The sequence below is a fragment of the Crocodylus siamensis genome, chromosome 4 (genome assembly GCF_052110815.1).
Source record: "Crocodylus siamensis isolate JL-2025a chromosome 4, ASM5211081v1, whole genome shotgun sequence".
In the NCBI taxonomy this organism is placed as follows: Eukaryota; Metazoa; Chordata; order Crocodylia; family Crocodylidae; genus Crocodylus; species Crocodylus siamensis.
Window position 1 is genome coordinate 180,212,353 of NC_143398.1, and position 14,770 is coordinate 180,227,122.

Below are 14,770 nucleotides of genomic sequence, written 5' to 3' on the forward strand. Positions count from 1 at the left end.
ACAGTGATTACAGTGTCTCTCATTCTTCAGCCAAATACCCAAGGGCCAAGTGCCATGCTTCATGTTTGCAGCACTGTGCATCTTTTCTACAAGATGTAGGATGGCATTTATTTGAAAACCAGTTTAATATAACAGGCACTAAATCATTTGGGAGCCTCTGCATCCTACTATGTACAGTTAAACTCATCAGCAGGATCAGATGCAGGATTTTGTTTTACTACTTGGGTATGTGAGGAAGGCAGACAAACTTTTTGTTTTCTACAAGATGTGAAGTACAGGACGTTTCAGCATTTGTATACAGCTACTTTGGTGCCCTGCAGTGTTTCACAAAACCAGACTGTCCAGCTCTGCATGGTATCTTCCTTTCAACAGGCTTTGCAATACACATTAAGTGAATTCACATTAAGTTGTTAAGGACCGTGTATTCCAAGAGATGTTAACTCTCTGCCAAAGCACTTGTTGTAACTATTATGGATTCATCTCTTTGAGGAGGGTCTCCACTATTTGTTTTCGTTTTCCAAGTTACAGGAATACCTGTGCAGTTGGGGCTATCACTTGAATTCACCCAGTTTTTGGAATAAATCCCTGGTTGCTTTAAAAAATTGCTTAAAACTTGTAAAAATACATTTGGTACAAAATGTATTGTTTCTCTATGTATATGTTTCTCTGGTTGTACAGCAGGGGCGGACCCAGAAGCAGTGCAGTGGCACATCTGCACCCCTGTTTCTGCATTGCACTGCACCACAGGAGCCAAAGTCCCTAAAGCAGGTAAAAATCCCCGTCTCCCTTCCCCTTCTTGCTCAGAGGCACATCCCTCCCCTATTCTCCCCCCTCCCCTGCTGCTTTTCCCACTGTCCTGGAGGCAGGGGAGCTATTCCTGCTGAGGGGGTTTGGAAGCAGGGGGCTGGGCTCAGCTGAGAAGGGGACAGTGGCAGCAGGAAAGGGAATGGTTCCCCTTTGCTATGCCTGCTCCCTGAGGCCCAGGCAGGGTGGAGGGAACTATTTTCCCACCACATTGCTACTTCTGACCCCTCTCCAGCTGAGTCCAGCTCCTGAACAGCAGACAAAGCAGCAGTGGCAGGCAGGGAGATTGGGGCAGGGGGAGGGGGATGAGGAGTGGAGGGGCTGTATCTGAGTAGGAAGGGGAAAGGAGGGAGGATTTTCAATTGCCTTAGGGACTTTAAAATGTCCTTAGAGATTCCTGCAGCCCCATACTGGTGGGGGTGGAGGAGTCCAGGAGCGGGGGGAGCAACCACCCCTGCCATGCAGGTTGCTGCTTCCACACACCCCTTTCAGAAATCCTGGATCCACCCCTGCTGTACAGTGTTTATCAAAAAGCCTGAGGAATGGAGTTTGATCAGCTCTCATCATATTGTGAGCCAGGGCCTGAGAGGGAAACTCTTGTATGTGAGACACAGGACCACGTGGTTAAATTTGATGGTGTAAATTGCTGGATTTGTAAAATGAAAGGAACTGCTGTGAAAATTACTGTAGGCCAGCAGTCTGCTGGCAAGTTTTGTCAAAAAGTCAAGACTCTAGTGCACTACAATGGAAACCGATAAAAAGTAAAAAGGATTCTGAGGTTTTGAGTTTTTTAGCTGCAGAAGAAAAACAGTTCTGAACAATGTGAAGAGAGGTATTTTTAATGGATTTGTACATGAGTCCAGAAGCCTGACCCAGTGCCCACTGAAGTCTGTGGGACTCTTTCCCTTGAAGTCACTAGGTTTTCAATCAAGCCAAAAATGAAAATCATTCCCACAAACTGCAGGATGGCACATATTTGAAAAACTGTTTCTTGCAATTGTAGCATAGAGAGCCTGATTTTGTCCTCTTGAAGCTTTTTATCATTGTTTTCAGAGGCACAAGTATGCATTTATGTATATGTGTGCACAGTAACAAAGAGAGCACTGAAAAACACAGGGGATTCTGAGATTTGGAAAACCTGCATTACCATATTATTTCCTGTGAGCTGCATTTTACAAGATATACTGAGATTTTCAGCTGCTGCAGCAGTATAAATACAAGATGAGATATGGAATGATGTGTAAAGCCAGCCCCAGCCTATGAGGTTTTATTTTTAGACTCTAGTGACATTATAAAACCACAAGAGCAAAGTTCAAGTAGTCTAAACATGTCACTAGAACAACCAATAAGAACAACCACCTTAATTTATGTTCAGCCTCGGGATTTATGTTCAGCCCTTGCAGCCTGACTGAACTTCAGTGCAGTGGGTAGCAAAGCAAAGCAAATTCAGTGAGTGAGATAGTGTGTGTGTGTGCGCGCACGCGCACGTGCTGATGTCAGAATTGCACAGAAACTCAAAGCATTTTACCCACAATCAGCAGCATCCATTTCAGAGACTCATACCCAGCACATGTTAGTCATCTTCTGGCTTCTAGCTAAAGATAAATGGCCTTAACTTTCTGGATTCTTCATTCCCACTGAAAAATGAAACAAAGCCAATTTAAAACTAAATAAAAGAAGCAAGTGTTAAAAATCTGCTGAAAAAGGCAGGTTGGCTCAGTCTTTCAAGCCGTGCATAGAACGTTACTTTGGCCTTGTTAGGTTATTGTCATAGCATAGCATAGCATATTGTCATTGTCAGCGGTCAAGGATGATTAGTCCCACAGGTCAAGTAAAGGTTTGTAGATGAGTCCATTGATGGCTCAGGAGGGCCATCCTAGAGCCGCAGACTCTCTGGCAGATGCCACAGGTGGTGGTTAAGGGGAGGGTCAAACCGCAGATTCCTTAGTTTTGTTTCCTTTCCTTCCATTTTTGCCATTTTTCTGCTTCCAGGGCGAGATGTTTTTCCTCAAAGTAAAACGTACCTTCTCTCACAAGGCATCACCATGTAGCCCTGCCCCTGTGCCCTAGCTTGAACTGGTGCATGGGGGCACATCATTTGGAAAAGGGGCTCCCCACAGGTTTGGAGCAGTAGCAGTGTTAATTGTCATGGATCCCAGAGTTGTGGCAATTAATAGGGCTGTGCGAAGCTTCAGTACATGATTTGATTTGGCGGAGATTCAGCCTGATTCAGTGGCCGAATCGCCGAATCCAAATTGAATCAGAGGACCCTTTAATCTCTCCGAATTGATTCGGAGAGATTCGGACAAATTCAGTGATTCAGACGTAGATACAGCTTTAAATTATTTTTCTACATACCCTTAGGTAGCAGGGGCTCTGAACACTGTGGTGCTGGGGCAGATGCAGCACAGAAGCATGGGGTCCCCCCCGTGCTTGGCAGCAGACCCAGAAGTGGACCAGAAGCACTTCCGGGTCCACCGAGGAGCATGCTGAGGGGCCCCCACACACTCCCCGGCTCAGCGACTGGTACATCCTGGGTCTGGGGGAGCACCTGGGGTCCCCCTGTGGCTGATTGCCAAGCCAGAGGGGTATGGGGGGGGCCCTCAGTGCACTCCCTGGCAGACCCAGAAGTGGACTGGAAGTAGTTTCCGGTCCACTTCTAGGTTCACTGCCAAATCGCTGGAGAGCCCCGTGCACTGCTGTGGGACACTCCATCCGCCCCAGCATCGCAGCAATCATGAGCCAGGCCTGCTACCTCAAGGTATTTTAAAGCTGTGCCTGTGTCTGAATCGCTGATTTGCCAAATCAGCATTGAATCGTCAGATTCAGCCACATGGAGTCAACAGATCGAATCACTGTCCCTGATTCAGGCAAAATTCAAATTGAATATGACCTGTTTTGCACACCCATGTCTTGATTTACATGTGTTTGTGTAGTGTACATAGAGGTGATTTCACAATAGCTTAAAATGAACTCTTAATCTTTTATCTTCTGGGGGGTGTGGGTGTGGGTGTGGGTGTGGTGGTGTGGGGGGGGAGTGTGGGGAGGAGCATCTGCGTCTGTGTGTGGCTATGTAGGATGTGGGTAGGTACGGGGTTTGTAAAAGGCTGTGAGTGTGTGGGGGGAGGGTGGCTAGGAAAGGTTGTGGCATGTGCAGATGGGGAGGATTTGCCCACAGCCCCCTCCCCCCCCCAGCAGACAGAGCTCCCCTCAGTGCTCCTCCAAGCCAAGGCTCTGCGCTTCTACACTAAAGCAGTCCTGCACTCCCCCTTGCAGCCACTTTTCCTCATCTACCGCCACTGTCCTTCTGCCACTTCCCTGTTTCTTCCCCCACCCCCTCCCAGCTCACTTCTTCAGCACCACATCCCAGCTGCACAGCCAAGACTGCAGGTTGCACCAGGAACTGGACAGGTCCAGCCGGGACTACACGAAGCCAGCTGAAAACTGCAGGGGCTGGGCTGACTCCTGCTGCATCCTGCGGCCTGGCACTGCACCTGGAAACCATGTGGTGCCAGAGCAACCAGCAGAGGGTGGAGGGGAGTAGTGCCTGCAGTGAGTAAATGGCTGCAGCAAGTGGGGGAAAGTGGCAGCAAGCGGATGTGCAGAGCGAGCAACATCTGGGCGGGAGCATGGGGCCCACACGGTGCGCTGGGGCCAGCACTTGCGGCACCCAAAGTGGGGTGCCAGGAGCATGGGATGGGGACTGGTAGGGCTCTATGGACCCTGGCCAGCTGGTGACACCAGGGAGAGGAGGGAGCCAGCCTGGCTCCAGGGCCCCTGCCAGCCCAGCCCCATGCTCCTGCTGGCCTTCTCTGGACCCCTGCTGGTCCTGGCCCTGGTGCACCAGCGAGCACCCTGCACTCCCACCCAGGTGTCGTAGAGCTCCATGTGCCCACTTGCTGCCCCTTCCCCCAACCTGCTGCCACTTTCACAGCTTCCCTGCCTGTAGCTGCCACTGCTCCTCTCCACTCCCCACCCCTGGCTGCTCTGGCACCACGTGGCTCCTGGCTTCAGCACTGGGACTGCAGCAGCCAGCTCAGCTTAACCCTGAGGACTGGGGTGATCACCCACAGTCCTCCCCTGCCTTCCCGATCCCCCTTCTTATATGAATTTCCTTCTGGCGCAGGGAGGCAGGAACAGCCCCAGGGGCTCAGGCCAGAAGCCTCTGCTCTCCACAGGGCTTCTGGATGGCAGGGAGCAAGGCAAAGCTGCCAGGCCTTGCTTCTGCAACCACTTGAATCTGACAGCGGCTTCTCCAGGTCCTACTGCCTCTAGCTCCCGTCAACTTCAACAGGTAGCCAGGGGCAGATATATTAATTTTCTAACTTTTTTAGGGGCCCTGCGGGCCAGATACAATGACCTGGAAGGCCAAATTTGGCCCATGGCCCATGTTTTGCCCGCCCCGACGTAGAAGGAATCAGATAGATTACAGTAAGCCATGAAGTCAAGGGACTCCCTCACTGCTGTCTGAATAGAAATTCTGCTGCCAGGCAGTTGGTTTAAACTTTGGGTGGAACACGAATTGCACAATTGCACCCTTCCTGACTGGATCTGCCCCTGATCACAACCAAACAAAACTTGGGGACTCACACAGAGCAGTGAGGTCCAGCCAACCACAAAATGAAGACCAAAGACCTTCCCAAAACATGGCAGCCTTTCCAGGGAAGAAGTGTTGTTATAACTCAGGCATCAGCAACTCCCGGCACATGTGCAAGGCAAGGCATGTAAAGCTATTTTACTCGGTGCACCACTGCCAGCTCAAGCTCTAAGTAGCTGCTGGCAGTGACAGAGCCCAGGCTGCTCCCAGCAGGTGGCTGGGAGGCTGCAAGCCCTGCTGCAAGCAGACTGGGCTCCTTGGGCCAGCTGCAGCCGGGGGGCTGCAAACAGTTGCTCCGGGCACTCCGACACCTTCCAAGGTAGATAGACATTGTGGGTTTTTTTGGCATTCTGGCCAAAAAACGTTGCCTACCCCTATTAACTTATAGTTGGATAGTCTTGCATTTTAAGGCTCTAAATCTGGGATCAGTTCCAACCTCTTCTACAGGCTTAGTTTGTGACCTTCGACAAGTCACTTAGGACATGACTACACTGTAGCAGCAACAGCATATCTCTGCTGGGACATTCCTGAGCATGCCCTGCTCACACACTGCAAATCCACACTGGTGACTGAGGTCTTAGTAGTGGTCACAGAGAGATGCCTGGAGTGACCTCGTTGGACTATTTCCAGGTTTAGAGCATGTAACTAGAAATGGGTGGGTGCAGCATCCCAGCTGGGACATGCTGCTGTCCCTGTGTAAACATACACATAGAGCCAGACTTCTAAAGATATTTAGGCATCCAACTTGCATAGGCATCAGCTTTAAAAAGTGGCCCTTAGACTCTGTGCCTCCATCCCCATTTTGTCAAGAAGGGATAATAGCACATCTCTGCCTTGAAGATGATGCACACACATGTTTGGGAGACACCGCTTGGCTTAGGAACAGGAGAAGGTAGCTGCTAAGGGTATCTGCTACATCCTGATGGAAGAGATGTTCTGTTCTTACTCAGTCTTCAAGCTCTGAATGGAAGAGCTGGAAGAACAGTACCCCCAAAGCAGTGTTTCAGTCATTGTTACTGCAGGTCTGGTGAAGCATTTGGGTCAGCCTTCATGCTGTGAAGTGTGCATTGTAAGAGAGCTCTCTCTTGCAGTCTCCCACACTTTCTTTGCAAAGGAGTAGCATGGAGGTGGGCTGAGCAAACCCACAGAGCTTCCCAGACTGGGAAAACAAATAACTGTACATACCATAGATAAGAAAGAATGGTAAATGGAAAAGCTGAGGAGAATAGCAGAAAAATAGCTATTTCCAGGGACATATAAAAAGGTAAACCAGGTATTAATGCAGCATATTGGCAAATAGATATATTAGCAGGCTTAGCAAATTACTAATATACCAAAAGCCTGATTGGTAAATGTATCCATATATGGTAATTCTTGCCCCCAGTAGACCTGTGTTCCACTTGTTTTCAACTGAAAGACTTTCTGATAGAGATGTGTCCGGTCTTAGGGGTAAGTGCACCAAAAGAGATCCCTTACAAATGGCAACCTGTACCAACCTACGTACAGAAAATCCCTAAATACTTAAATACATAAGAGTACAGAAGAAATCAAATCAGTCTGTTAGTTTCTAAGCAATCATTGCATTTTCCTCTTTTTGGAGGTTTTTCCAGCGTTTCTTCCTTTTTGAACTGCCTCACAGCTAGACTCTAAATGTGTCAGCTGTTAAGAACATGGGCCAACAAAGGAAAGGAAATGGTTTCCAAGCAACAGGAACCGCACAACAATTCTCAGGATTGATTGTTGCCCTCTGACTCAGATATCGTTTCATTCATCCATTCTCCAGGATGGCAGTTCTCCACATGCTCCATCAAAGAACAGAACACCTACAGGCTAGTTTCACTACAAAAGGCACATTGACGATTGACTTCACAGCAGTAGGGGATAAGTACAACTCCAGCAAAGGCCCACGGGACCTCAAGGTATAAGCACTAGATCATGAGTGGGTAAAACAAGCAAGCATTGCCACAACTGTTGTCCAAGGTGAGGTTGATCAGGATTTGAGAAATGTGTACTTTACTCTGAAGTTATACAGTTGGAATTGGTTCAAGTCCCTCACAAACACAGGCCAGGACTCAATTTTCACATTTCAAATCTCTTCTAGCCTCTGGTCATTTTGCAGATCTTCCTGATTGATGTGTTTGGTGAGTGTGCAACAATCCCATGTCATGGTTTGAGGGATTATGCCATAACTGGTGATGAGTAAACCTCAAAAAGGGGTGAGGTAAAAACAGACAGGAGTTTGGAGGCTCTCCTGGGTCTCCTTGCAATGTAGAACTGCAGCGTTACTGGAGCAGGTGGCTTTGAATTCCCAATGCCTCCTGCTGAATTTTGGCTGGAGAGCCTGTATCTTCTAGGAGTTTTTCTGCTTCCAGTGACTGGAAAGTGCAGACTGGAGAAAACAGAGAGACAAACAGTTTTCTAACTTTTTTTTATGCTCACAAAGAAAAGACTAAGTCAGCCTTGGTTTGCTAGTTGAGTAAGTTCCAGGTAACTTTCTGTTTTACCCTGAACAATTTCATCTGAATAGCCATCCTTAAACCCTGTAATGTGAGCTTTTTTTTCAGCTGTCATGACTGTAATTATCATGACAGCTCTGTTGCTGTTGAGATTCTTCCTTCTGGGTGTTTTAAAAATGTAGCCGTATCTGACTTCTACACATAATGGGAAGAAATAAATGGTGTTTTACCCAGATGCTTTTCCCATCACAGTGTCTTGGATGTGTGTTACTCCCAGCCCGTATCCTTGTCTAAGGCTGACTATTCACTTGTGGGCAGCGTAAAGACAGCTTAAGGATTTAACCTTCCCTGACCCTGTCCAAGGCTGGTTCTGTACCGAGTTAAAGCAGCTCAGTGGCTGCTAGTGAACTCAAGCAAGCCAAAATGACAACCACACATATTGAGCACACCCCTTTTACCCATACGCCATCAACAGGTAGGGAATTAGTATAGGACTCGTGAAGTCCCTGGGAAATCAGCCTGGAGAGGGGCAGGTGCTGCCCAGGCAGGGCACAGGACAGAGCCATGGGTGGCTCATCCAGGGGGTGGGGGAGGTGGCTCCCACTGCTGTGCACACCCCCAAAGGAGGCATGAGGGGCTTGTGCCCCCCAGATTTGTGCATGGGGGGAAGGCGGGCTGCTCGGGGCCAGGGGCTGCATAGGTCTCTTCCCACTGGACTAGGGCCGTGCTCAGGGTGGGCAAGGGTGCAGTGGGCAGCAATGGTCCTGGGAGGGGGGACTATGGGGTGGGCTGCGGCCATACCAAAATTCACCATAGCCCCACTGTGCTCCCCCTGACAGTGCTGCCACCACCCACCCCCAGCACAGCCCCAGCTCAGCCTCCCTGCTGGGAAGAGGCCAGTGCAGCCCCTGGCCCTGAGCAGCCCAACCCTGCCCCGTGCACAAATCTTGGGGGAACGTGTCCTCCATGCTTCCCCCCAGGGTGTGCACAGTGGCGATGCTGAATATCTAGCAAAGTGGAGAGTGCTCCACCCAAATCCATGTGGTAGAGAGAATGAAATAGTTTCTCATATATCATACTTTATATGACGCAGAAGTGATGACCCTTCTCTTTTGCCCTGGTGGTACCATATTGTGGATGCTCTACATCTGCTGTTTTCTGGGCTTCAGTAGATGGTAAAGTTCACAGAAGCACCCAGCTCCCATTGACTTTTAGGGGACTTCTGAAGATTTTTTTCTAGAATCTGTTGGTGCTTGTGTCAGTAGGGCGAGTGATTGGAGTCTCAGTTTCTAAGCAAGATGAGTATGTGTGGGAGTGGCTCTAGGGGAAAGCAATTACTGACACTCAGAAGACTCAGTCCAGAAAGCCTTATCATATTTGCTATGCTGATTAAATTTAGGTAATAAAATTACATGCTGGTTACTGCATTGCCACGGTTTCTGGCAACTGTTTAATTTGTCAAAATATTACAAATATCTAACATTCATTTAACATAGTATTATTCCTAGGCTCTGCAGAAAATGAAAATATAGACCATGGATTTCTGTTGGCTTGTCGGTGAGGGAACAAGCAATTTGTGTAGAGAAACAGTTCTATTGTACTGTACAGCATAGTACTGAGTTATCAGTTGCTATTTAGATAATGTACATACATTTCATTTGCAAGTATATCAAAGAGCTACTAAAGTACACTGTCATGAAATATAAATAACAGCTTAATTTTTAGGCATGTCCCATTATGTCAAACCTGTGGCATACCTTAATAAGAAAGAACTAATAGCAGAGATGGTGATCTGATTTGGCAACAAATTTGGAAGACTAAAATAACGAAGCTAGGCAGCTGCCTCCACACCGATCCATCCAAATTTCATATAACAAACTGAATGAATAAATTGATTTGCTAGACTGATAGTGGTGAAACCTGAAAAGGACCAAAAGCTTTGTGTTCACAGTCTGGATCTCCTGTGAATGTGAAATCCTGTCTGCTTCCAATATAAAGAATTGTAGTTTCAGCTGTTCATTAGCCAGCAGTAGGTCAGGGGTTGTGATTGCAATTTCTCTCATATATATATCAGAACGCTGTAAGTGTACAGTGAAGGCAGTTCAGCTATCCCAGATGGTTTTCTCCTGAGTTCTTCTCAGTCACCAATTGTGATGTTTTCTCTGTCCAGTACTTCTCTAAGCACTATTTTATTTCCTGAAAAATCCATGATCTCTAAACAAAAAATAGCTCAGTTGCTCCAAATTATGAATGCTTCTGATCTCACAAGCTCAGCAGTTTCAGATCTTGGGCTTGTTAGGTGCTCATGAGACCAAGGGTATCATAGGGTCCTTGCCACCTCCCAAGATTTATCAAACCCTCAGATACTTGGCCAAAAGTGTCTAGCATAACTAAAACGTATGGCCTTGATATTCAAAGATGTTCAAACACCCATGGGTTCCTTTGCCATCAAATGGAGTTTTCAATGCAGAGTATCTCTGAAGATCAAACCCAAGGTGTTACTTTCTATTTCATGAGCAATTGCTCTGGAATTTGTCTAGCTTGCTAACCAATGTACTTTTCTTTTCTAGCACCTACGGTGAGCTCACCAACTGTACGTTACTAATAGCTGGGAAACTAGACTGCTATTGGCCGAACAAGCTGGTGGACGAGTTCTTCATAGCCATTCACAAGCATTATTTCAAAAACTGCTCCCTCTCTGGGAGGTCTCTGAAAGACCCACCAAATAACATCCTGTATCCATTCATTGTGATACCCATTCTTGTTACCCTGCTCATGACAGTACTAGTGGTGTGGAGAAGCAAAAAGAGCGAAGGCATTGTGTAACTTCAACTGCCCTGCACTGCAACCTAGGATGGCTCTAGGTCCATATGGACACTATTTTGTGGATGAAACTTTCTTCAATAGATAATAAGGGCCTTTGCAAAATCAGCAGCCTGTTGGAAACCATTGAGCAAGACTGCTCTAGTGAACCATTTTGTCACCCTACAGCAAGCTGGGAGGGCTCAGCAGTATTACTAAAGGCAGTGCACAACTGATATTTCATCCTGTGCTGACAAGAGAAGTGTGTCACATGCTTTTCTTCTGGAGAACAGTCTTTGTTAAAGCAGAGGTGACACCCCTTGGACTAAAACCTGTGCTTCGCAAGTTGCTAATACTCTTAGCACCTCTCACGTGTCAATTCCTTTGTCATTTTAATTGTATCATAAATACTTTTTTAAGTGAAAGTTCTATTATTAAAGATTAGTATCTGTATGCTTAACCAATAATTAGTTCCAGTGGCCCTTGGGAGGTACTATTCTTCACAAATAATCTGAATATTCTAATTCATTTCTTGGAAAGTTGTGGATTGAATGCTGCTGAATCCTGTTAATAAAAGGCATCCCTGATTACTTTGCAAACTGTTGTTGTCAAGTATTGTATTTAACATGAAAGTACTACAACTCTGTCTAGTTGTGTAGGGGCTTGGCTTTTCCTAGTTAAGATAAATTGTTGGCATCATTTTTATTGCAGAAGCAGCTACATACCAAGCAATGCTTCCCTGTTGCTCTAGGCACTGAACAGAGTAGAAGGCCTACCCCAATAAACTTACTGTCTAAAAAGCAAAACAGAGGTTGGGAAGGAGGAAATAGTCTTCCCAGGTCATTAAGAAGTCCTGGTCCAAGAAGGGACTGGGGTCCCTAAATTGCACATTAGGCGGAATTTGAGAACAGAGCAGAAAATACATTTTGTCTGGTTGCCTGGGACTTAACACACTTACCCAAGCCCTCTTATCTTCCTTGCTGAACCTGGTGTATTGTCCAGAAAGGAATATAAGATTCATGGGACCAGAAAAACAAGAAGCAAAAAGGAGTGGCTCTCTGTGGCCCTGTGAGGACAGACCTCCTTGGGAACAGGGAGGTAAGAGTTCTGTCCTTTTCTCTGATGTTGTTCAAGTGTGTTTTTTCCCACCAACTCCTGAATGCGAAGTGCTTAAGCAATCCCAGAGGTAGACTAGGCTACAGACGTACACTTGTGATGTGGGCTTTGCAAAATGAGTAACAGACACAGAAAAACAAGGTAAGGACCATGGTCCTGCATATAACTTTATATTTTACAGCCTCCCCTCCCCCTCATATCTTAATTGTCCATCCACAGTTTGGGGTGATGAAAGGGTGGAAAGTAGCCGAGCAACAATGAGGCAAATAGAGCAGTCACTTCTAGGTAAGACAGTTCAGTTCACATAGAATAAGCTCTCAGAAACAGACTTCTTGCTTATGCTCCTGATTTTCTCCAGTAGCTCCTCTGAAGCTGGATTCCTTTTGTTCCCTGATGTCAGCAAGCAGTTAGCCAGTGCTGACACTCCTAAATACCACTTTTTCAACAGCATCATATTCCAGTTGGCAACATTCAGAAATGCAGTTTCAGTACTGACTCCTTCAGAAGCTCTTCTCACCTTCTCTAAGATGCCTAAGCTCAAACATCCTCCATTCCCTCCCCACTCCAACCTTCTTTCCACCAGTGAAAATTTTACTTATGTCCCAGTTCCACTTTCACTGACAAAGGTGACAGCAGGTGGTGGGAAGGGTGGAAAAAAAGAGGTTCCTGTTAACTCCATTGTGGGAAGGATCAGTCCCTTAAACAGCTATCTGGCCCAGCATAAGCTAGGGACATGTACAGTTCCATTTGTTGGGTGCCCAGCTTCAGGCTACTTGGGGAAGGTACTGCAAGGTACTAAAGCATGAAGGTTATTGCTATTTAAAATACCTTTGTGCTGTTTTCATTCAACAATAGGATTGCAAAATGTTTCTATCATTGTCAGATATCCTTGTTTTTATTCAATTTTCATGGCCCTAAGCACGTTAGTGGAAAATGTAATTTGTTCATGATCAGGGAACCATGACATTTTACAGCAGTCTCGAAGGAAAGAAAAAAGCATTCTCCTGAACAGGTAAAAAAAATTGGTTTCTGAAGGGAAAAGATCTGAAGTGTACAGATAGGAAGGTTCATGAACCAGAAAGTTTGCTGGAAAAGTGTCCCAGGATAAATGCCAGCATTTATATTCACTTTCTAGGCTTATGCTGATATCTCATCCCAGATTGTTTTAGTCTAAATGACACTGCACACCAAACTGACAGTTTGGTAAAGTTCTCTTAAATATTTGCCTCTAGAGGTAAATGGGTAGACTGGCATTTAATTTCCTTTGCTGTTGCTTCCCTTGGTTTTATGGAGTATTTAACAAAAAAGGAACACATTCCACAAGTGCTCATCTGTAAAACATCGATGTAAGCTAGCCCAGTTTATTAAATCTACACTATTTGCTTTCACATCCTTTACTTTAACATTTCTCTGAATGCTTCCTATGTGGCATAAAATATGCTATCTAAATGCCTGAACAAGAATTAATAAATTACCACTTAATTATACTCTTGAATGTGTTGCAACTAAAAAAACCAACGCATGCATGTATTTACATAAAAAATATTGAGCCATTAGCATGGGAAGTCTGTCTTACAGGAACGCCTGTGAGAAATCAGAAACTGTAGAGCCTACATAAGGAACTACTATTTTAGTCCCAAGAATATTTCTTAACACACACAGAGTTTATTTTAGGATTATAACTGGTGCATAGTTATTAGGCTGGCCCCTGAACTAGGTAGATTTTCATTTGAAATATCTCTCACTCTTTTCTCTATGTTGAGCTCAGATCTCAGCACTGGCAAAAGAACAGCGGACTGGTAGCGTTTCCCAACAGGGTAGCAGCAAGGAGGGCTGTGCGAAGCTTCGGTCACTGATTCGATTCAGTGGAGATATGACCCAATTCGGCGGCCAAATCTCCAAATCTGAATCAAATCAGATTTCTCTCTGAATCGTATCAGAACCCTCCAGATCGATTCAGACAGATTTGGAAAGATTTGATGATTTGGACGTAGACACAGCTTTGTGTTTTTTCTATATACCCTGAGGTACCAGGCAGCTCATGAATGCTGAGCTGGTGGGGCGGATGGAACGTCCCATGGGAGTGCGGTGTGGGGGGGGGGCGTCTTCAGATTCGGATTTGGCCGAATCAAATCAGGACAATGATCCAAATCAACAAATTGAATCACTATCGCTGATTGGGACAAATCTGAATCAAATATGGTCCATTTCGCACACCCCTAGTAGAAAGCACCAATACCTAACTTACTGAGACAAGCAGTTGGTTTGGTGGGTCTATACAGCATCTCAGTGGAGGATACTGGATCATTTCTGGAAGATGGGGAAGAGCTATTACACTGTACAAAAGGGATGAATTCAAAGTAGAAGGTGATAATTCGACTTTTAAGTAGTCCGGACCAGCCATCCAAACCATGGATGACTACGTGGTTCTGGGGGCCAAGCTTAGAGAGTTGGGGGCCCCAGTGGTCTTTTCATCCCTCCTCCTGGTTAGTGGAGACCATCCGTGGCAGAGCGCCTGCATCCGTGAGGTGAACTGGCACCTCCGGAGTTGGTGTTGTGACACTGGATTTGGCTTCCTGGACCACGACCCACACGTCAGAGCACAGGGTGTCCTGGGGCGTGATGGTCTCCATCTGTCCCCTAAAGGTAAGAGTTTGTTTTCTTACAGGCTAGTTGACCTCCTCTGGCTGGCTTTAAACTAAGTTTGTTGGGGGATGAGGATCCACAGGAGCAAGAGAAAACTCAACCAGGTGTAGGACCTGCCCAGGTAAGAGCTCAGGTATATACTAAGGGAACAGTTGTCTCTCAGGAAGTGGGGGGTGCCCAGGGCTCTCTCAGGGGGATTAAGGTGTCTCTTCACTAATGCAAGAAGCATGGGGAACAAGCAGGAGAAGCTTGTTCTCCTGCTTGCAAGTAGTAAAATCGACCTGGTTGGCCTAGTGGAGACATGGTGGGCTGAAACTTTTGACTGGGCAGTAGACATAGAGGGCTATAG

General features: G+C 46.4%; 1 protein-coding gene across 4 annotated transcripts in view; it reads left to right on the forward strand.

Annotated features, from left to right (window-relative positions):
• RAMP1 (receptor activity modifying protein 1) overlaps positions 1 to 11,258 on the forward strand; it is a 100,493-nt gene extending 89,235 nt beyond the window's left edge. For 2 of the 4 annotated variants that reach the window (XR_016442000.1, XM_090045049.1), the window contains one exon: positions 7,185 to 8,449. Coding sequence is in view for 2 of the 4 variants with exons in the window: in XM_090045049.1 (XP_089901175.1) it covers positions 7,185 to 7,326 (142 nt within the window). In the remaining 2 variants the exon portion in view is untranslated. Of the gene's footprint in view, positions 1 to 7,184; positions 8,450 to 10,427 lie in introns of those variants that run through there. The other 2 variants (XR_016441999.1, XM_090045048.1) reach the window with 2 other exon arrangements.
• The last annotated feature ends 3,512 nt before the right edge of the window (positions 11,259 to 14,770 follow it).